At 37.3% G+C, this 22713-nt stretch overlaps 1 protein-coding gene, 1 long non-coding RNA gene and 1 pseudogene across 19 annotated transcripts in view; all 3 read left to right on the forward strand.

Moving 5' to 3' along the window:
- CHL1 (cell adhesion molecule L1 like) overlaps positions 1–12533 on the forward strand; it is a 218426-nt gene extending 205893 nt beyond the window's left edge. For all 18 annotated transcript variants that reach the window (XM_059390177.1, XM_059390180.1, XM_059390173.1 and 15 more), the window contains 3 exons: positions 198–329; positions 3098–3170; positions 8835–12533. In XM_059390177.1, the coding sequence (XP_059246160.1) occupies positions 198–329; positions 3098–3170; positions 8835–9051 (422 nt within the window). In that variant the 3' untranslated portion in view covers positions 9052–12533. The remainder of the gene's footprint in view (positions 1–197; positions 330–3097; positions 3171–8834) is intronic.
- LOC132009858 (26S proteasome regulatory subunit 7-like) lies at positions 6067–7430 on the forward strand (annotated as a pseudogene).
- Positions 12534–19062: 6529 nt separating the features above from the next.
- Positions 19063–22713, forward strand: part of LOC132009859 (uncharacterized) — a 62382-nt gene continuing 58731 nt past the window's right edge. Inside the window, exon 1 of the long non-coding RNA XR_009402082.1 lies at positions 19063–19195. This is a non-coding gene — a long non-coding RNA (uncharacterized LOC132009859). The remainder of the gene's footprint in view (positions 19196–22713) is intronic.

A 22713-nucleotide genomic window follows, 5' to 3' on the forward strand; every position in this document is an offset into this window, starting at 1 on the left:
AAAAACAGAATGAACCATTTACCAGTATTCCTTCCAGGAAATGTCCTTTAAGTCACATTCCCTCTAGGGTCTCTGAAAGGAAAAATAAAATGGATGCTGTTTTGTATGTTTGAAAATGATGTTTCATTTTCCCAAAGGGGGCATAATCTTAAAGACTGTTTCTAGCATGCAACATGTGACTTCTCTTTGTACAACAGAATACGCTGGTTTATACGATGACATCTCCACTCAAGGCTGGTTTATTGGATTAATGTGTGCCATTGCTCTTCTCACGCTAATCCTGTTAACTGTTTGCTTTGTGAAGAGGAACAGAGGTGGGAAGTACTCAGGTAAAGCTGTTTCTTAATATAGTAATATACTTTCAGTTCATTAAATAGTGTTTTTAGGAGGCATTCTTCAGAGACATCTTTTATTTTTTTTAATTACACACTTAAAGTCAATGTACTGAGAGGGGGGGAACCTCCTATGTTAACTAACCAAAAGATGTAATGTCTAGAATATTATTTTCGCGTGGTTACTAGTCTCTAACAAGGCATATAATACTTCTAACCTATTTTCAGTCTGCAAATTATCATAGTTGTTAAGAACACTGATCACTAAACCACACACACATATTTTAACATCTTAAGAAAGGACCTATTTAAACATGCCTTGTCATGTATTTGTGACCCAGAGAATGTTTGCGCTAGTAACTTTTAATGGTATTGGCTGTACTAGTCTAGAGTTAACCATTGCTGGGAATGCATTTTTTTTTTATCATGACGTATTAGATATGCTGCGTCCTGAATTAATGTACATAAAATATAAATAAAAACCATCGGAGTTAATATAATGGTTGACTTTAATTTAATTCAACTTCCAAATTTATCTTTTAGATATGCATATTATATTGTTGCTATTATTATTATTGTTAACTGCTTAGTGTTCAAGATGCTTTAATATAAGGGGAAAGATTTAGATCCCACTGATATTAGTTTGATGATGTTCAGATTAGTGAAAAGTTCTTTTATTGGCTTATTCTTCATTTAGCAAATATTTATTTATTTTTTTAAAGAAAGATTTTATTTATTTATTTATTTGACAGACAGATCACAAGTAGGTAGAGAGGCAGGCAGAGAGAGAGGAGGAAGAAGGCTCCCTGCTGAGCAGAGAGCCCAATTCAGGACTCGATCCCCGGACCCTGGGATCATGACCTGAGCCAAAGGCAGAGGCTTTGACCCACTGAGCCACCCAGGTGCCCAATTTAGCAAATATTTATTGGGAACCTATATGTGTATTGAACAATCAAAGAAGAGCACAATTTTTAAAATTTTGTAACATCTATGCATTTGGTGCATGGAAATTTATGCAATCATAGATCTTATTTTTTTTCCTTTGAGGAATGAATTTTTATGAATTAGATTTTCAATGATTAATGAATGTCCAGTTAATTGGAAAATTTAAAGACATATAGCATTCTTTTTGAGGATCCCCAACCAGTAGTCACTTATGAAGTGTGACTCTCTCCAAATTCTAATGATGGAAAAGAAAAAAAAAGTCAGCGTTTTACATTATAGGACAACTACAAGAATCCCTCGGGTCTCTGAAAGTAGTAGTAAGAGATGTCATGAAGAAGGATTGTTACAGGGTTGCTGGGTTCCTCTCGCAGAGTCAAAGAATGAATCTTTCAGACACAATGGGTGAAGTGAAGTGAAAGCTTATTAAATGAAGCTGAGAGCAGAAAAGAAAGAAAAAAGCTCTCTAGGGTGAGAGGGGTCCTGAATGGGTTGGCACTGAGGACTTCCAGTGGCAATCTTTTATTGAGAACTGCCTAGGAAGCTCGTGGCCTTGAGAGACTTCTGCCATCTTGCTTTGTTCACTTATCTCTTGTTCCTCTCTGTCTCAGCATCCACCTGCCAGGCATAGTTTCTGAGCCTTGTCTGAGGAGTCAGGGGCCTCCTGTCTTTCCCTGTCTATACCTTAACCCTTTCCCTGCTCATGGGACAGGACCTGTGGGCAGAAAGAGCTGTACTGGGATTGTGAGGAGTGACTGATGGTATTCTTTTTAATTCATGGGGGTGAGGAACAGCACAAGTCTCCAAAGAATCTGGAAACAAGGCTTTCAGGACCTTAAGGGGCCAGCTGCTGCCAAGCTGAGGTTACTTTTTAAACATTAAGGGACTAAAGCAGCCACAAATTCCTTGAGGAAGGTCCTGATCTCCATGTTTCGGGTTATTGATCAGTGGGCAGTAAGCACCAAAGAGATTTTAATGTAAGCTACATTTCTTTTGCCTTTGTTTCCCTATCAAGTAGGAAACGTTTTCTTCCTTCCTTTCTTTTTTTTTTTTTTAAAGATTTTATTTGAGAGGGAGAGAGAGTGAGTCAGTGAGAGAGCACAAGCAGGCAGAGAGGGAGAGAGAGAGGGACAAGCTGACTCCTGTGGAAGAAGGGAGCCCATCACGGGGCCATGACCCAAGCTGTAGACCAATGCTTACCTCTCTGAGCCACCCAGGCATCCCCCACATCAGGATTTTTGCTTGAGTCTAGTAAAATGAAATAAGATCCCCCTGGTTCCTTGTACCACTATTTGGAATAAATCAAATTTGAAATGTCACTTTAACCTGAATATTCTGATTTGGGGGACAATTATGAGTGAGAGAGAGAGCAGAACAGCCAAATGGTTGACTCTTAATCACTTTAGTTTAGTGACATAGATCTGGTATTCTCCTGTACCATCTTCAAAAAGTTTTGGATAATAAACTGTGTACCTAGTAATTTGGTCTCCATTAAGAAACCATAACTAAGTTTGACTCTTCCAGTAAGACTTGTTGCCCACCTAGTACTGAATAGTCCTGTGAAGACCTGGAACATGCTGTAATTCTGATGACTTATCAGGAGAATCTAGGAGATCATTTTCCTTTTTTTTTCTTAAACAAAGAGGTAACTAATGGGTTGTAGATACAACCACAAAAACAATACAACACAAAACAAAAAACCTGGACTCATAGTATCAAAAAGTTGGAGCAATGCTATTCTCACTGATTATCCATCTTTAAAAACACTGTTACTATGCCTTTAAAAATGATTTGTGTTACTTTCCCCACTATTTGTTTTTTAGTGAAAGAAAAGGAAGATCTGCATCCAGATCCAGAAGTTCAGTCGGTGAAAGATGAGACCTTTGGTGAATACAGGTAAACAGTGTTCCATTTAAAAATGCATCAAAACACATACTTGTCAGGTTATAAGCCTAAAAATACAAAACAAACAAGTATTTATTCTTAAAGTAAAGGTTACACTACTATATCGTAATGCCTTTTTAAAGAATAGTTTGCAAAAATAGGGCCTGTTTCAGAGAGAGCAACCCACATCCAGGTGCAGGGGTGTGTGTAACCTTACTGTAGGTAGATGTGTGTGCTACGAAACTTCTTAAAGCTCTGTGTTCTATGCGAAAGGACAACATTTCACTATTTTTATTGAAAGTGAATTATTTATTTGGAGTATTAAAACACCTTAGAGTCTTCAGCATGGCCATTATGGGCCCAAGTTTCATGCAGTTTACATCCGTAAACATATATTCTGTGCACCTTCTGTGTAGGCTTAGCAATGGTAAGTTAAAAATCCTGTCCTCAAGAGGGACTTAGTTTTCAGAGGGAAAAAAAAAAAAAAAACTTACCTCTGCAAATGACTGTAATTAGGTAAGGAGAATGAGAGAGAAAAAGGGGAGCAACTCCTGTGTGCCTTGAAGGGATGCTGATAAAGGATCATGCAGAGAGATAAGATCGGCTGTAAAGAACAAAATGGATTGTGTTACTGTTAGCTAGTGGGTAGAGCAGGACCAAACTTCAAGGCAGAGAGGAGTGTCAGACCTGGGAAGAACCACAGGGTATCTGGAGGAAGGAGGTAGCTCTTGAGGATGGATTCAGCGTCTCAGTCTCCCGTTGCTCACCATCTTCCCCCTTCACTACCATCTCTGTTTCTTAGCCCTTCCTGTTTCAGAAGCCCTTGTTTTCCATCAGGTCCTCTGTATATTGCCGCCAGGAGAGCTTGCAACTCCTGGGCTTATACAGCCTTTAGCACACAGGAGGCCAGAACTCATTTGGGAATAGAGACCTGATTGATTCCAACGGGTCCATCCCTGGATCCATTACTATAATCAGTGACATGGCGCATTATGATGAGCTGTTCTGGGTTAACTGATGTACATCTGAGCCTCATTATAGGCTCTACTTTGCTCTATTCTAATTCTTTTTTCCACTTAATCAAAGATCTCTTTATATTTTTATATTTCTTGATTAATCACTTGAAGTTCTTTCCAGAATAAGGCTCATTAGAGGGAGAAGGAGGAAGGACAAAGGGGAGAGAAGGAGGGAGAGAAGGAAAGGGAAGGAAGGAGACAGAGACAGAGAAACTTGGGACTTGACCAATTTGCAAATTGTGGCTCAAATTTCATGAGGCAAGAATCATTAGGGGCCTATGGAAACTTCCAAATATATTTGAAAGACAGATATTAAGAGTTCAGTTTTAGAGGCACAAAAATTCTAATAATGCCTTGTTCAAAAACCCATTCCCCCATACCCTGCTACCTCTTCAAAAAAGACAAAATCATCCCCTGCGTTATTTTGCCTGGCATCCCATTAATATAATTATTTATGAATAATTTAATTAAACCCCTTTAATCTCTTCATGTTTTCCGTCATCTCTTCCCAAAACTACATGCTCATCCAGAAAATTTTCTCATCTTCAAGTTGTCCCAAGAGACAGTGTCACTGGATGCTGTTCTCGTTCGTGACGTGAATTGTCATCCTTCCAGCTTCTGGTAATCGTTTCTTCCCTATTTGTTGCCTGGTCCCTAACCTAATGCCATATTTTTGTTTTTGTTTTGTGTTTCTGTAACTGTAAGCATCCCCCCCCCTCAGGAGCCAGTTGCTCTATGAGCCAGGATAGCCAGGTTATGCCGCTGCCAAAAATGACTCCCAAATCTTTTTTTTTTTTTAATTGATTTATTTGACAGATAGAGATCACAAGCAGGCAGAATGAGAGAGGGGGGGAAGCAGTCTCCGCGCTGAGCATAGAGCCCGATGCGGGGCTTGATCCCAGGACCCTGGAATCATGACCTGAGCCAAAGGCAGAGCTTTTAACCCACTGAGCCACCCAGACGCCCCCCAAATCTTTTTCTTTCTAAAGTTATGTGTCGAACACAGATGACGCTGTTCATTTTGATCACTTTGGAGCCCTGGATGGGGGATGAGCATCCAGGAGCGACACAGCGGGAGAACTTTAACAGCAAATTGAGCACGGGCTCTACAAGTGACATTTGCCATCTTTGCTCACTTTACTTGGGCCAAAGCAAGTCACATGACAATGTATAAGTCAAGAAAGGCAAAGATCTGCCACCCTTCCCTACCCCCAGGAAGCTGAGAGATGGACCTATTTGATGAACAACACCGATTACCAAAAATAATACCGTGCTAATCACATTCTAATTATATACATAGCCAAATTCATCCTTTTTAAAATTTTATGAAATCATTTAATTTGGTGTACAGATTTATAGTGTGTACGCAGTTTACATCGTAATAGTAGTTAGTAGTTAGTACCTAAAAACAAATCTTGAAAACAAGAAACCAGACCCTTAAATACAGAGAACAAACAGGGGGTTGCTGGAGGGGTGGTGGTGGGGGGATGGGTGAAATAGATAAAAGGGATCCAGAGCAGACTTACTGAGCACTGAGTAGTATACAGAATTGTTGAATCATCATATTGTATACCTGAAACTAATATAACACTGTGTGCTAATTGTGCTTCAATAAAAATACACATTGGGGAGAAACAAAAAACAAATCTTGATCCAGAAATTTAGAAGACCATACCATTTGATAGAAATTTTACTAACTCAGGAGCTATTTTTGTTGAAGAATAAAACTCAAACCATAAATTTAGGATCCTTGTAGTATTTAGGTTCTAAAAATGCCAGCCATCTTTTAAAAAATTCAACAAACTTGAGTTTATAAACTGTATTAAAGAAAGTTCTTCAGGGCACCACCGGAAGCGACGAAGGTGCTGTGTAATCACTGAGCAGTTGAGGCCCTCCAAACAACGAAAATGCCGGATTACCTCGGTGCCGATCAGTGGAAAACCAAAGAGAAGGAGAAGGATGACAAGCCTATCCGAGCTCTGGATGAGGGGGATATTGCCTTGCTGAAAACTTACGGTCAAAGCACTTACTCTAGGCAGATAAAGCAGGTTGAAGATGACATTCAACAACTTCTCAAGAAAATTAATGAGCTCACTGGTATTAAAGAGTCTGATACTGGCCTGGTCCCACCAGCACTCTGGGATTTGGCTGCAGATAAGCAAACACTGCAGAGTGAACAGCCTTTGCAGATTGCAAGGTGTACGAAGATAATCAGTGCTGACTCGGAGGACCCAAAGTACATTATCAATGTGAAGCAGTTTGCCAAGTTTGTTGTGGGCCTCAGTGATCAGGTAGCACCTACCGACATTGAAGAAGGGATGAGAGTTCGGGTGGACAGAAATAAGTATCAGATTCACATTCCGCTGCCTCCCAAGATTGACCCAACAGTAAGCATGATGCAGGTGGAAGAAAAACCCGATGTCACTTACAGTGATGTGGGTGGCTGTAAGGAACAGATTGAGAAACTTCGAGAAGTAGTTGAAACCCCATTACTTCATCCAGAAAGATTTGTTAACCTTGGCATTGAGCCTCCCAAAGGTGTGCTGCTCTTTGGTCCACCTGGTACAGGCAAGACCCTCTGTGCTTGGGCATTTGCTAATAGGACTGATGGCTTGCTTCATTCGAATTATTGGATCTGAACTTGTACAGAAGTACGTCGGTGAGGGGGCTCGAATGGTTCGTGAGCTCTTTGAAATGGCCAGAACGAAAAAAGCCTGCCTCATCTTCTTTGATGAAATTGATGCTATTGGAGGGGTTCGTTTTGATGATGGTGCTGGAGGAGACAACGAAGTGCAGAGAACAATGCGGGAACTGATCAATCAGCTGGATGGTTTTGATCCTCGAGGTAACATTAAAGTGCTGATGGCCACTAACAGACAGACACCCTGGATCCAGCACTCATGAGGCCAGGGAGACTGGACAGAAAGATTGAATTCAGCTTACCTGATCTAGAGGGTCGGACTCACATTTTTAAGATTCATGCTCGTTCAATGAGTGTCGAAAGAGATATCAGATTTGAATTGTTAGTGCGACTGTGTCCAAATAGCACTGGTGCGGAGATTAGAAGCGTCTGCACAGAAGCCAGCATGTTTGCCATCAGAGCACGGCGCAAAATTGCCACCGAGAAGGATTTCTTGGAGGCTGTAAATAAGGTCATTAAGTCTTACACCAAATTCAGTGCTACTCCTCGCTATATGACATACAACTGATCCCGAAGGCTTTCATGAAAACTTCCTTTTGCTGGAATCCTAACTTTATTAACCAGGACACACACAAAAATAAAGTGATTCAAATTGTATGTTTTCTTCAGGTGTCTTTGTAGTACAATAAAAAGTGGTATCTGATGTCATCAGGCAGAAAAAAAAAAAAAAAGAAAGAAAGTTCTTGAGTTACCAGAAACAAAATTTGAATGATTAACCTAATCAAAGAGAAATTTGGGGGCACCTGGGGGGCTCAGTGGGTTAAGCCTCTGCCTTAAGCTCAGGTCATAATCTCAGGGTCCTGGGATCGAGCCCCACGTCGGGCTCTCTGCTCAGCGGGGAGCCTGCTTCCTCCTCTCTCTCTCTGCCTGCCTCTCTGCCTGCTTGTGATCTCTGTCTGTCAAATAAATAAATAAAATCTTCTAAAAGAGAGAGAGAAATTTAGGGAAAGATTAAGGGGTATGTGTGGGAACAAAGGTAAAGACAAAAGATCATACCTTGATGACTGGGAATTCCAAAAATTAATGAACTCAAAGGGAATAACATTATCCCTTTTGTATGTCAGCAGACTGAGTATCTCTGCATGTCTCAAAACCACCAATTTTAGAGGGAAGCAGAAATATTGTGAATAATAGAAAGCAGTTTCTCATTTACTCAGTATAATGCCAATTGGTTATGACTTTTTTTTTTACTTTTTCAGAGTTTATTAGAAGAATCCTGTATTTGTTTTGACACCTTTCAGAACGATTTCAAATGATATTTCTATTAAAAAAAAAATTCTGTTTCCTGTCTTGGGTAATTAAAATATAAAAGATAATGACTATTTTAGTATCATTTGTAACATTGTACAATATCAACAGTAAGAATAGGAAAATTATCTAATTTTTAATGATACAAACATATTCTAAGAATTGTTTCTTAGATTCACTGAGAATGTAGTGAATCTCTGAGATGAAAACGAATTTGTTTCTTCTTTTTTAAAAAATTTTTTATTCTTTATTAACATATAATGTATTATTAGCTCCAAGGGTACAGGCCTGTGAATCACCAGGTTTACACACTTCACAGCACTCACCATAGCATGTACCCTCCCCAATGTCCATAACCCAATCACCCTCTCCCTAACCCTCTTCCCCCAGCAACCCTCAGAGAAAGACAATTATCATATGATTTCCCTGATATGAGGAATTTGAGAGGCAACATGGGGGATTTGGGGGTAGGGAAGGAAAAAATGAAACAAGATGGGATCAGGAGGGAGACAAACCATAAGAGACTCTTAATCTCACAAAACAAACTGATGGTTATGACTTTTTAAACACTTACTTGTGTCATTTAGGGTTTATGTGTCTGCAATGCTGATGTGAATGTCTTGAAAATTTTAAGACCTATTAGCACTTATGCATGCATCTTGCTTTATGTGACTGTCTCAGATTTTTGTTGAACGATTCTTTGTTTTGTAGTGACAGTGATGAAAAACCTCTCAAAGGAAGCCTTCGATCCCTTACCAGGGATATGCAGGCCACAGAAAGCGCTGACAGCTTAGTCCAGTATGGAGAAGGCGACCACGGTCTGTTCAATGAAGATGGATCATTTATTGGCGCTTATGCGAGGTCTAAGGAGAAAGGATCTGTTGAAAGCAATGGAAGTTCTACAGCAACATTTCCACTCCGAGCGTAAATGTATCCCATGTAAACATCCGTGGGTCACACCAACCTTCCATATTTATCTGTTCAAGGGAGCAAGAACTTTCACGTAGGAATAGAAACACATCGGCAAAAGATTTCATCCAGAATCCGAACATCTTGCAATTATGTTGAGAAAAATAGCACTGCCTTGAAAAAATAAAATACCAAGCACTACAGGCCTATCTTGTTTGTTTTGTTTTGTTTTTCAGGTGCTGAAAATGCAGAACACAAAACAAATCCTGTATTTAGATTCACCTCAACTGAACCCAAAGTATCCACTCAGTGTACTCCATTTTTGCCTGGTTTTACTGTTCACAGTGTTTGCCTAGTTGTTGCTACCTTGTGGGTTTTTCTCTGTGTACCCATTTGTATTCAGTCTCTGAGAACTGTCTTAGTGACTTTGCTTCAATGCAGGTAAAAAGATGGTAAGCAGACTGGTTATTTAAAATGTAAAGAGGGATATGAATGTCTTATTAAAGCAGTTAATTGAATATATACAGTCTAAATCTATTATTTAAATTTGTAGTAGCAGGAGTCTTAGGTGAACAATCAACTCATATTTATTGAAGGCCTGTTTGCCCAGAGATGGTCATGTTTTAAATAGGGTTCTAACTTTGTCAGTTTCAACATGAGTTTTTTTAATGTCTATCAGTTCTGACATCTAGAACGATCTGTTTGTTTGTTTGTTTGTTTGTTTCCTTGGACTAAATTCAGCTGCAAAGGAGGTGGTGGTCAGAAGGTTATCTTATGAAAAGAACAGGCCAAGGTATCCGTGATGCTGGAGTCTAACGGCTATTTCTATTTAATATTTCCGTTTCTAAATTGACTGCTTTTACCTTTTTTTCTATGTTTATATAATGGCAAGCTCACATATATTTCATGAATGCATTGTACATATTATGTTAATATTTACACAATTTAAAATATAGATGTGTTTTATTTTGAAGTGAGAGAAAGAACATTAACAGGCATGTCTGTACAGCTAGAGTATATAGTGAGAAAACGTTTTTCCTGATTCCAGAGCTACAACCAATAACATGAGGTTCCAAAACTGAAGACTTTGTATAAAGCGTTTGGATTTTGTTCTTATATTGCTTTCTCCGACAGTCTCAAAATAAAAATATCATATAAATATTGAGGGAAATGTTCTCCTATTTTTCAAAATAAGTTTTTATTGTTCAGTACATTCTTACCCCTCCCCCCCTCCAAAAAATGTTTACAATAGAAATTTCCGTACGTATGTTTGCCTTTCACATTTTAAACATCTTCAGGGTGGGATCACTCTGTTCTTCTGTCCAAGTCAGTATAAATTCAGGGAATTCATTTCCTGGTGTGTGAGCTACTAGTCCTTCTAAAATTGTACATGAAAATGGTTTAAAAAATAGTATGAAGGACTGTGCATGCATGCCAATAAAATTCAGTGTTCAACTTCTCACTTAATGGAAACATTTTTAACCCTACCATGAAATTCTTAATTGAAAGTGACTCAGAGATTTTACTTTATTTTTTGAACTATAGCAGTGGCCATATATTGTTAAATCCTGACTTTGATTTATGCAGCCCACTGTGTTTCTTGTGGACCAAAATTAGGGATGTTTTTATGATGGTCAATGCATTAATCTACGTGGAGTATCTAATTGTCATTTTAAACCTGTGTGTCCTCCAAAATACATAGGCAGCAAAAGAATGTCTGATTTAAAACAATGTGTCCTGGGTTCAGGACTTGACCAAACTCCCAGAAGTCAGAGTTTCTGAAGGGAAAGGTATCTTGGTCCTCACCCTGTGCATGAGGACCCACACATAACAGCAGTGCACCCTGTACCTCATCCCCATCTGATTTCTAAAGCACTCTTCTGAAGGAAGAATCATCATGTTTTGACTTGTCTGGGAGGAATTTCTGGTACTCGGCTACTGATGAGACCAAGATTGGGACTTTTGAGTTTAGTTCTGCTGTTTCTCTAGTTCCTCTTCTTTGTCCTCAGCCAAAAAGGTTTTATGAGAATAATGCATGTTGGAAATAATCTCCGAAAAGCATTAGGGTATAGATTTATTATAAAATTCACAATCTTTAAGTTAGAAGTCAACACAAATACTGAATTGTTTCATTTTCCTAGACTTCAGTGTTTCCCTTTAGCAGTCTGAGCAACAGGGATGTTTCTGCTCATATTTTCTCAATGACCGAAACTTACAGATATGATCAATGACATTGCATTGTGACTGCCTTTTGGTATTATTCTTCCTACCTTTTCTAAATACCACTCGGCTTCTACTGGGAATCCTCAGTGCAGAAGGAATTTGTTTGTAACTAACTTTCTCTGTTAACTGTCAATATTATTTTAATGTAATAGATTGTATATAATCTCAAGGATTGTTGGTGGGGAGGGGGTAGTTCCTAGAGAATTGTCCATGGGTTGGGAAAATCCAAGTTCTCTTCCTGGTTCCAGCACTGATTTTGTACATAAACCTTAGGCACGTTGCTTGACCCCTTTGCTTCATACTGTCTCAACGACAAAGTGCTAATGATTATCTCAGTTACCTTATCTTTGTCACAGGGTGTTCTTTTTTATGAAGAAAAAAATTTGAAAACGATAAAAGCTAAGATGCCTTTTAACTTCATAAACAAACCTTTAATCTAACAATGTATCAAAAAAGTCACCCCACATACACCAACTCAACTTTTTTCCTGTGAGCACATAAATATATTTTTATAGAAAAACAAATCTACAGGAAATAAAATCTACTGTTCAGCGAGCAGTATGATTTGCACATGCCATCAAAATTACTAATCAGAAAACAATTAAGCAGGGTCTTTGCTATACAAAAGTGTTTTTCACTGATTTTGCATGTGTATTTGTAAGAAGATGTGAATTTGGTGAATTATTCTATTGGTATAAAGGCATCTGATATTTTAGATGTACCCATGTTTATAAAAGTGTAAAGCACAATGAAATTATGCTGGAAGTCTCAAATAATATTTTTTTCCTATTTTATATTCATGGAAGAGATGAGATAAAGAGAGAACAATAATGAGAAATGTTGGTGTGTTTTTCTAAGCACTTAAAACATAATTGCCAATTGAAGCGCTAAATATGTTTACATGCCATTAAGATATGATTCTTGTAGCAATTTTAAATTGATTATAAAGGGACTGGGTTTGTAATTTGTGGTAGTATATATCCTAGTGTACCATAGTGAAATAAGTAGGGTTGAGCCAAAGCTTACTTTGTTTTCTGTCTTAAACTGTTTGATTACATCATCAAACGAGATAAAAGGTATGGAGAACTGGTTTACCTGATTACTTTTTTTTTTTTTTTTTGGCTTAGATTAATACGCTTGGTAGAACTTTATTAAAATGTGTTTGTATTGTAGGTGGTGTTTGTATTATGCTTATGAATATGTATGGTTTAAAAATATTTTCATTATACAAGAAATTCAACTTTCCAAATAAAAGTTCAACTTCGTGTACTCCAAAAATGTTTGTATTCTTTGCTATCCAGACAAGAAGAATCAGAATTTATAAATCAGCCTTACCTTCAGTTGCCTCTGATCCTGGAATATCTATAAATGAAGCATAAATTAAAGTATAAATGACATAAATAAAAGTATTTTGATTTGAATTACTATACTTACAAATAGACCATTTAATAGCAAAAGCTACAACATGTAATTTACCAACAAATTCAGTGCTTAATGTTAAATGTAAAATTAAGATGAATGTGTATTCATTTGATTGTTTTTAGAACAATGCAGAAATGTCAATTTTTAAGAAGAAAATGTCCAATATAGTTTCAAATAAGGCTAGCAAGTAATTGGGACACCCAGATGATCTATTGAACATTGTGATTTTTGAAAAGTGTTTTATGTGTGTTAAGCACTTTACATACACTATCACATTTAACCTCTGAAACAATCTTCTGTTTGTAGAATTAAGGCACAACATGGTTAAATAATGTGATAAGTGTAATCAGCATGGGTTAGAGTTGGAAATTAAGCCCAGTGCTGTCTGGCTTTAAGACTCAGAATCTATATTAGTATGTATATACATACTAATATATATAGAATATATATTAGTATATATTTTTTAGTTCTCTCACTTCTCCACATTATCTTAGAAATGCTAAAGAAAGATAAGTCTGAGTTTAATGTTGACTTACTAATTATTTTTAGAAACTTCTTGGTTTTAAGATACATGATGAAAACATACACAAGGGGAAAACAATATATGTATAAAACAACTGAATATGTATAAACTAAAAAGTAGTAATTGGAATAAATTGAAAATTTGCCACCTTATGATTCAGTCAAGAGGAAGATATGGCATCTGAACTTGTTGGGCTCTGGAGTTCTCTGCAGACTAGTCTTAGGTTCCTGTCCTACTCTACTGTTCCTCAAATGTGTCTTACACATCAGGCTTGATTGTCATGTGCAGACATATGACCTCAAGGTATTTTTAGCCCAGAATTCTCCAAATATCTGATGCTTTTTATTTATGACTTCCTACTTGACATCTCCTTTCCTGATGTTTGAAGTATATTTCAAACTCAGTGTTTCAGAAGTGAATGAATAACTTCCCCTTTCCAAATCCATTCAACACCCCACCCTGTCCCTCAAATGTACCTACAGTTAAGTGATTTTCAGCAATAGTATCTATCCAAGTACTCAAGCTATAAATGTATCTTCCTTACTAAACTTTCTCCCTTTCCCCATGCTCAATCCGTAATTAAATTCTGTTGATACTATTGCCTGTGTATCCCCTGAATGTATCCATGCTCTGTACTGTCATCATTTGGCTGGACCACTTTCATGCTAACTGGTCTTTCTGTGTCCATTGGCTCCCTCTCCAAACTTCTGACCAGTATACAGGCAGGGTGATATATGAAGTGCATATCTGTTCATACTGTTTCCCTATGAAAACCACCCCCCAGTGTCTTGCCAATGACTTTCCTTTGCTTTTAAGGTAATGTCAGAAATCTTCAATGTTCTGCATGGTCAGACCTCTACTAAGCTCCCAGTCCCATCATTTACCATTCTCCCCTCCCTCTCTCCAGTGCTGTCATAATGGTCATATCAAAGACTTCGGATTCTCTAGGCCTAGCCATCTGGTTCCAGCCACTGGTGGTGGAGCAGCTCCACTCCGTAGACTACAACAGATGAACTCAGATGGGAAATAACAGTAGTGCTCATGATCTACCTCTTGCTGGAGGTCTGTTTCCTGAGCACTGTGTCATGAGGTGCCAGGAGACCCTGCCTTGTGCCTATTCATGCTCAATATGGAAATATGATGGAGTTAACACCCTCTGGAGCAAATATTTATCCAATGAGAGAAGGGAGCTGGTGGATATATTCTAACCTGCTCTTATGGCCCCTCTCCACTCCCGTATCCTGGATGGTCTCATAGATTAGAACAAACATTTGCATTTATCAGTGGCCAACCCAATACTGCACCTTCTGCTGGTTCTTCCTCTTTGTCTGTCTCACTCTCTTCTTTCCTCATGCCTAATCCCAACTTATTAGGACAGCACACCCTAATAAATTAGTAGCCCATATACTGATTGCTGTAGACACAGCTGATAAGGACTCCAGGCTGACTCTTAATCTTTTATCAGGTCCAAATATTTGGGACATTCCTTCCTGTTATAAGCCCGATCCGTTTCTTCTTCACAGAACCCCTGATTTGCTATCAAGTTTCATGTTTCTTTAGGGAAATCTCCTAAGACTTCCATAACTAGGTGAACTCACTCTATTTTGGTATCATAATATTGCATACCAATTATTTTTTCTGCCAAACACTGTTGTATTTTGCCTTTTTTTTTTTTATTTTTTGGTATGGCTATTTGATTACTGTCTTTATTTATCCCATCAGTCTAAAAGTTCTATAGGGACAGGGGATGCATCTTCATTTTTACTGGAAATACCAGCCATCTAGCATAGTGTCTGGCATTTGATGAACATTTATTAAATATTTATTGAATAAAAGAATGAGAGTTACAAAAAGATATTCCAAATAATGAATGCATTTAAGAAAAATGCAGTCCAGGTACTGAAAGAAGTCTCCATTTGTACCCCTAAACAAACTTTTATCCTGTGTTATTCATCTTAACAAAGGACCCACTATCCACTCGATTACTCAAGCCAAAGCACTTAGAATCATTCTTGGATACGCTTTTCCCCCCATTGTTTTTTTTTTTTTTTTTTTTTTTTTTTTTTTTTTTTTTTTTTTTTTTGGTCAGAGAGAGAACACAAATGGGGAGCAGCAGTCAGAGGGGAAAACAGACTCCCTCCCTGCTGAGCAGGGACCCCGATGTAGAACTTAATCCCAGAACCCTGGGATCATGGCCTGAACCCAAGGACACCCAACTGACTGAGGCATCCAGGGGTCCCTTCCCTCTTTGTTCTACACCACTTGTCAGTCCTAACTCCAAAATAAATATTTAAATTTATTTATATTTCTCCTTTTTTTGCTCTCCTCTCCAATCTATAAAGTAACCATGGGGGTGGGGGACATGACACCTGGGTGGTTCACTCAGTTAAGCGTCTGCCTTCAGCTCAGGTCACGATCCCAGGATCCTGGGATCGAGTCCCACATCTGGCTCCCTGCTCAGTGGGGAGCCTACTTCTCCATCTGCCTGACGGTCCCCCTGCTTGTGCACTAGCAGACTTTCTCTCTGACAAATAAATAAAATCTTTAAAGAAAAGTAAAACAACAGGGAATTGGATAACATATACATCAGATTATACCAATAGTTTCTCAATAAATTTAGTTAAAATCCCTAATTCCTAACCACATGACCATCTCTGAGTGAGACCCTGCTACCTTACTGACTGTATCCCATGCAGTATTCCTCCCAAAGGTACGCTTTGGCCATTCTGACTATCTCTGTTCCTAGAGCTCACTAAAACTGACTCCTACCTAAAAACATTTGCAGTTGCTGTTCTTCTTTCTGGAGTGTTCTCTGGAATCTCATATAAATTGGTTCTGTTCAGATTAAATGTCATTTTTTCAGGGAAGATATTTGTGATTGTCAGCTATAAAGCAGTCAGATGCTGTTTATATTATTCCTTTATATCAGTCATTACTATAGAATCGGCCCCAACATATAATACCTTCCAAATAAATGTGTGTTGGATAAATAAGCAAAAGCACCAAATGAGGAACAATGCAACAATTAAAATACAAGAAAACTAATCTGTTTATCAAAACATAGTGAGCTGAGTTTTACATTTTAAAAATAGTCAAATATTTAGAATATACTAGACTTACTATACTGATCATTTTGAAATATATAGAAATATCAAATCATTACACTGTATACCTGAAATTAATAGAATGGTATATGTCAGTTATACCTAAAAAACAAACAGACAAACTACAACTGGGGTGCCTGGGTAGCTCAATGGGTTAAAGCCTCTGCCTTCAGCTCAGGTCATGATCCCAGGGTCCTAGGATCAAGCCCTGCAAGGGCTCTCTGCTCAGCAGGCAGCCTCTTTCCCTTCCTCTCTCTGCCTGCCTCTCTGCCTACTTGTGATCTCTGTCTGTCAAATAAATAAATAAAACCTTAAAAACACACACACACACACACACAATTATGTCAGCAAAAACACAAAACTGTATACAGGAGATCTGACAATAGGAGAAAAAAAATTTTTTTTCAAAGCTGATACTAAGCCCTCCTATCTTCTGCTTTTAGGAAAGGAAGTCCTTAATGTTTTGTAAAACATTTATGTAACTCAGTAATTAACTTAATAATTCCAGTTATAAGAATCAGTACAAATTTCCTTTTGGATAAACTTCAATAAGTGACATACCAAGAAGCTAACTCTAGTACAATATATATTAGAGTAATTATGATGATTAAAATGTTTATAATGTATGTTTGTAAGTCTATGGGGAAAATGTTTATATTATGAAACAGTAAATTGCTATGTAGAGTATGAAAGTTAACTATGTTTTAAAATGAACTTACAAAGTAACAACATGATTTTCCATGAAATTAAACCCTGGAAGTGTCTTATAATAATTGTACTGCTCTAATCAAATCTGTAATTAAAAGACTCAACCACTAGATGGAAGTGTTTCAAAGTAATATAAACTGTGTGTACAGAACGCACCCTATTGCCAAAGCGTTTTTTTTTTTATCTTGGCAGTTTTCAAGATTTAAATATGCCTTATGTGTGTATTGCTTAGGGATTTTACACTTAATCCTTCACTTCTAAATTGTGTTTTCACTATAATTATTACTGGCCTATATTATTCAAGTTTTGTGCATTATACAGGTCTTTCCTAATTTTGAAGGGATCAGTATTTTTCAAACCGTAACAAAGTGTGATAAATTATAATACTTAGGACATGAAAAAAATAGTTTCTTAGTTTAACCTTTTTCTTTCTGGTAGAGACAGATAAAAATGATCTCTAAATGATTTATATTATTGTCTATTTCTAAACAAATAGATACTTCACAATTCTTTAATATGTGAGTAACCCAGGTATGGTGAGTGATAAAATAATTTCTGATGAATATATATACAGATAATATTAATAATAGTACCCATATCATAGGACCACTGTAAAGATAAAAATATTTAAATAACTCAGCTCTGTGAAAAGTGCTAATTACACATTATGATGTACTGATTAAATACTTCTACAAAACTACCTGTTAACGGAGAAGGGACAGTTATATTCATGTTGATAATTCTGCAGTAAAGAATAAGGTATCATTTAAAATAAGCTGTTTTGTCCAGAAAGGTCATTAGGTGAAATCTGAGTTGACATATAACCATATGAAGCATTAATATCAAAGTCAACTTGAACTATAGTACATAAAAATTAAATACCTTTACATAATTGGCAGCTCTCAAATTAATAGTCCCAAACTTCAGCAAGCATCAGCATCCCCTGCAGGGCTTGTTAAAGCGTAAGTGCTAGATTCCATCCCCAGAGTCTATGGTTCTGTAGATTTGGGATGGGGCCCAAAGACTTTGCATTTTTAAGTAGTTCCCAGGTCTGTTGTTTCCCCTGCTGCATTGGAGATGACACCTGGAGAACCACTGACCTACAACAATGCATACATTTGAAAAACAATCAGTTGAACGTGAGAAAAATTAAAAAAGAATGAAATGTTCCCTCAGCTTTCTGGGTATTCTTTTCATAGAAGTAGGACACTGACTTTCAGAATGAAAAGTAATAGCATATCCCCTTCATGATTTATGGATTAAAATCAACAACACAGTAGTATCTATTTTCAATGTTTTGCAATATCTGACAGATGTTTAATTTTTAACCCCAAGAAATGCTAGTCCAGGAAAAATTGCTCAACTCCCTGTTGTATTAGATTTTTTTTTTTTTTTAAGTTAAGCAAATGAAACAGCTCATCTTGATGGACTCTGAGAAGTTACAAAATGGTTGGAAAATTGCTTCAGCATCTATTTTGGTTTTGTGGCAGAGCAATCTCACATTTGGTCCTGGTTCTCTCCCAATATGAGCAGAAAAGTCCCTCTGTTCTGGGATAAGCAACACAGAACTTCCTTAAATCCTTCAATAATACCCTTAATCAGTTCCTACACCCTCCATCTGCTATTTCTTTATACCCCCAACAGCTGTGGAAGTGCATGCCTACAACCTAAAGCTCTTCTAAATCAGTCTACTTCCCATGGATTGGATTCTCCAAACTTCCTCTGTTTCACAAATATTTAGGATGTTTTTGTGTTCGTGGGGGTACTATTGTCCATGGTAAGATAAACAAAATGTGCAAACTATTGTGCAAAATGGACCACTTAGAACTTTGCTTTCTAGAGAGAAAGCACGGATATTAGTACTTCTTCTGACAAGGAAAATCTGTGTTCTAAGGTGGCCCACCAACTCAGCCAGGGAACCCCAGTCCCGGCCTCAGAGCCATTCCGGGTTTTCCCTCCTGCCCCGCCTGCTGGGGGCGCTAGAGTGGCCCAGATACAGAAGTAAAAGTGTATAAAATACCCGCTTTGTGCTCGGGTTTCAGACCTTAGGGGACTACACTCCTCTGAGCCCACAGGTGTTAAATAAACCTTCAGTCCTCCAAGGTCTCCGAGTGCCACTTGGTTCTTCTGTGAGGATCCAGTCCAGGTTCCGTAACACTTTCTGAAACTAACTTACCGGAAAGGTAATATTCTTCATTCTCTGGTTTTTCCGTGATGTTAGAAATATGTGCAACCTAGGTTGTAGCTGTGGCAAGTTCAAATGTGACACGCGTAAGCCCAGGGCAAGAATATAATAGAAGAATTAAAATTTAAAGAAACAAAACACGATTAGTCCTCGTAGAATTGGCAAAAATAAAAAACGAGCCTAAACCTTACGGTTGGCAAGGAAAAGGAGTAAACTGTTTATAACTCCTACTGGTAGCACAGATTGGTTAAAAAAAAAAAAAATTAAAAAGCTATTTGGTGATATCTATCAAAATATAGAGGAAGCCCTCAAAATATAGTCTAGAAATAAAATTAGGTATTGGAATATAATTAAGAATACTGCATTTCCTACAATTTATATTAAACTGTAATGGGAAAAATATCAATGTAATGCAAATTCTAAAAATGATATTTTTGAAATAACACCTGTTATGAAGATAGCACTTTATAGTGACAATGTCTGAGCAAAAACCGCTGGAGTTCATAATCAGGGAGTCAATACTCTGGCATATATATATATATATATATATATATATATATGTATATGTATATATCCATCTATGTACACATACATATTTTCTGGGGAAAATGCATAATAACTTTTTAATCTGATTCTCAAAGCTGCTCATATGTAGTTTGGCATTTAAAAGGAGGTGTGGGAAATTCTTTGAAGCCCAGTTTATTTACCAGTCTTAGCTTGGTTATCTAGTCAATCCCACATCTAATACAAAAGGAAACTGGACTGTAAGAAAATTAGTTTCCCAAAGGCACTGCTCTAGTTATAATGTATGGTAAAGTGTATGGTAAAGTGTATGGAATAGCAAAGTTCCCTATCTTCTATTTATATCCATATATCTATATATCTCTCTACATTAAAATATATATATAAAATTTCCATAACACATTTTGATGTTAGTGCTTTTATATTTGTCAATATTCAAATTAAAATCCCTTTTCAGAAAAAAAAGGGTATCTAGTTTAATAACATTATTTTATAGAAGGAGTAGAAGAGAGATGGCCAAAGTCACATTGCTCATCTGTAGTGATGAGAGCCAAAAGGCAGGTATCCTCTGATTTTTTATGTAGACTTACTTCCAATATTCCAGATTTCAAAGCCTGGCTCCCCAACTTTTTAGTTGTCTGACCTAGCAAGCCTCTTAAAATTCCATTTTCTCCTCTGTAATAATAGCTAAATTTCATGTTTGTGGGAAGGAATGAATGAGAAAATTATAACTAAAATAACAATGTACAAAATAGTCTCTTACCAAATGGTTGATGGACACTGTAAAACAGAGATACTTGTAAGATATAATGATTGTCATGTGTGAAAGCAAGTAAGATAATGATTACGACAGTTAAAATGGAGCCTTCCATAACTGGTTATAAAAAATATAAATCCCTCATAATTTATGTTATGGATATTTATAAAATATCTTAACATCTTAACCACCATCTGTACCACAAATTACAGGAAAACATTTTTTTAGTAGGAACTATTGAGTCTTTATCCCCCCAGAAGTCACACATCTTTCTACTCCACTGCTAGAAGTAAAGCTTCTCTAATAGCCCCTGTCACTTCCCCAGTACAGCACCCTCCCAACCATCCACAGGGGATATCTTCCCAACACTGCCAAGGGGGTGCCTAAAACTGCAAATAGAACTGAACCCTGTATGTTCTATGTCTTTTCCTATACATACTTAGGAGAAAGTTTAATTTGTAAATTAGAACAGTAAGAGGTTGACAATAACAACTAATAATACAAAAGAATTATAACAGTATACTGTAATAAAAGGGAAATATGGTCTCTCCCTCTTTCTCACAATACTTTATTATACTGTACTCACTTTTCTTCTTCCTGTGATGATGTGAGGTGATAAAACACCTATCTGATGAGATGAAGTGAGGTGTTTGAACGTAGGCATTGTGATGTAACGTTAGGCTCCTATTGACTTTTCTACGGTAACCTCAAAAGGAAGATCATCATCTTCTGGACCTCAGTTGACTGCCCATAACTGAAACCTGGAAAAGCAAGATCCAGGGGGACTGCTGTACTCCAGTGGAAATCATGATGTCAAAAGTGATCACTGACTGCAGCCTTTCTCAGAAAATTGTCTGAGAATCATTATAACTAAAACAAGTGGTAGAGGACGAATTCCTAATGGTAGCCCACTTCTGGGCTTCCCTTGAGTGGGTAGTTCTCTATCTTTATAGTTTAAGTGGCAATTTTCAGAAACTAATGAAACACTGGAGATCTTAATCTTCTGTAAGGATTTCAGGGCCCCTGTACTTTCTTTGGGACTATGGGCATAACATCATAGCATTTATGATCCTATCCATTAAAAGTATATATTTTTCTTTATTCTTTTCCTTATAAAATTATTTCTTCTTCTGCCAGCCTTGCTGCAATCAGAGCACACAAAGAATGCAACTAATTGCCTGTACAATTCCCTACTGTATAGTTAAGTTCATTGGGACACACATTATACTGGAATACTGCAGATGGTTAGACACATGGTACCTAAAATGTTATTTATACTTTGGAACTACTCACAACGACTCCACTTGCCTAAATAATTAAAATGCATACTCCATATCAAACAAAGTATGTGATCATCGCTCTCACGCTGCATGATTGCAGTACCAAATTAATAATCATTCACTTTATTTCCTACTTGTCAACAACTAAAATATGTATATAAATAGCATTATATGATATTAACGTGACAGGGTGATAATAATCAATGGTAAAATATAAGCTATTTTTTTTTCCCCTCAAAGTATGTGCTAACACTTTAGAGTGTGATTTGTGAAGTCAGTACAGTTAAGGAAAGAATGGAACTCATTTCACATGCCAACTCCAATCCCACAGTCATGGCTGTCCGGAAGGGGAGGTACATTGATGTAGGCCAACAGAGAGTGCCACAATCAATTAACAATGTCTGCCATGGACAGAGGAATGGACAGTGGCAGCACGAACACAGGGCATTTGCCTTTCCTGAGTTTGTGGTAACTAACCATAAGTTTTAAGAGTCAAAGATTCCTGGATTAATTCCTGGCACCATCACTTGCAAGCTAGATAACTAAATGATCTTGAGAGAGTTCTTTAATCTCTCAAAGCCTATAGCACTCATTTTCATCAACCTGTAATTGAGGAAACTCTCTCTCTCTCCTTCTCTTATCTTTATGCTTACAACTATGAAATGCACGTCAGGTGGTGCTGGTGTATATTCAAACATTCAATAAAGTCATGTAGTACTCTTACTACTGATACGATGGATATTAAAAAGAAAGAACAGTTATTCAGGTTCATCACACATTGAAGAAGTAAGTAGTCAGCAGAGACATTAAGAATTCACAGCAATCCCTTATCCTCTTAACTCCCAAAAGTCATCCCGTTCAAGCAGGTCCAGAACTAAATACCTAAAAGCATAACCTTTGCAGGAGATGCTGTGGTAGAGTGGAAGGTGTGCTGACCTTTGAAACATAGAGCCTAAA

Source organism: Mustela nigripes, chromosome 2 (assembly GCF_022355385.1).
Source record: "Mustela nigripes isolate SB6536 chromosome 2, MUSNIG.SB6536, whole genome shotgun sequence".
Lineage (NCBI taxonomy): Eukaryota > Metazoa > Chordata > Mammalia > Carnivora > Mustelidae > Mustela > Mustela nigripes.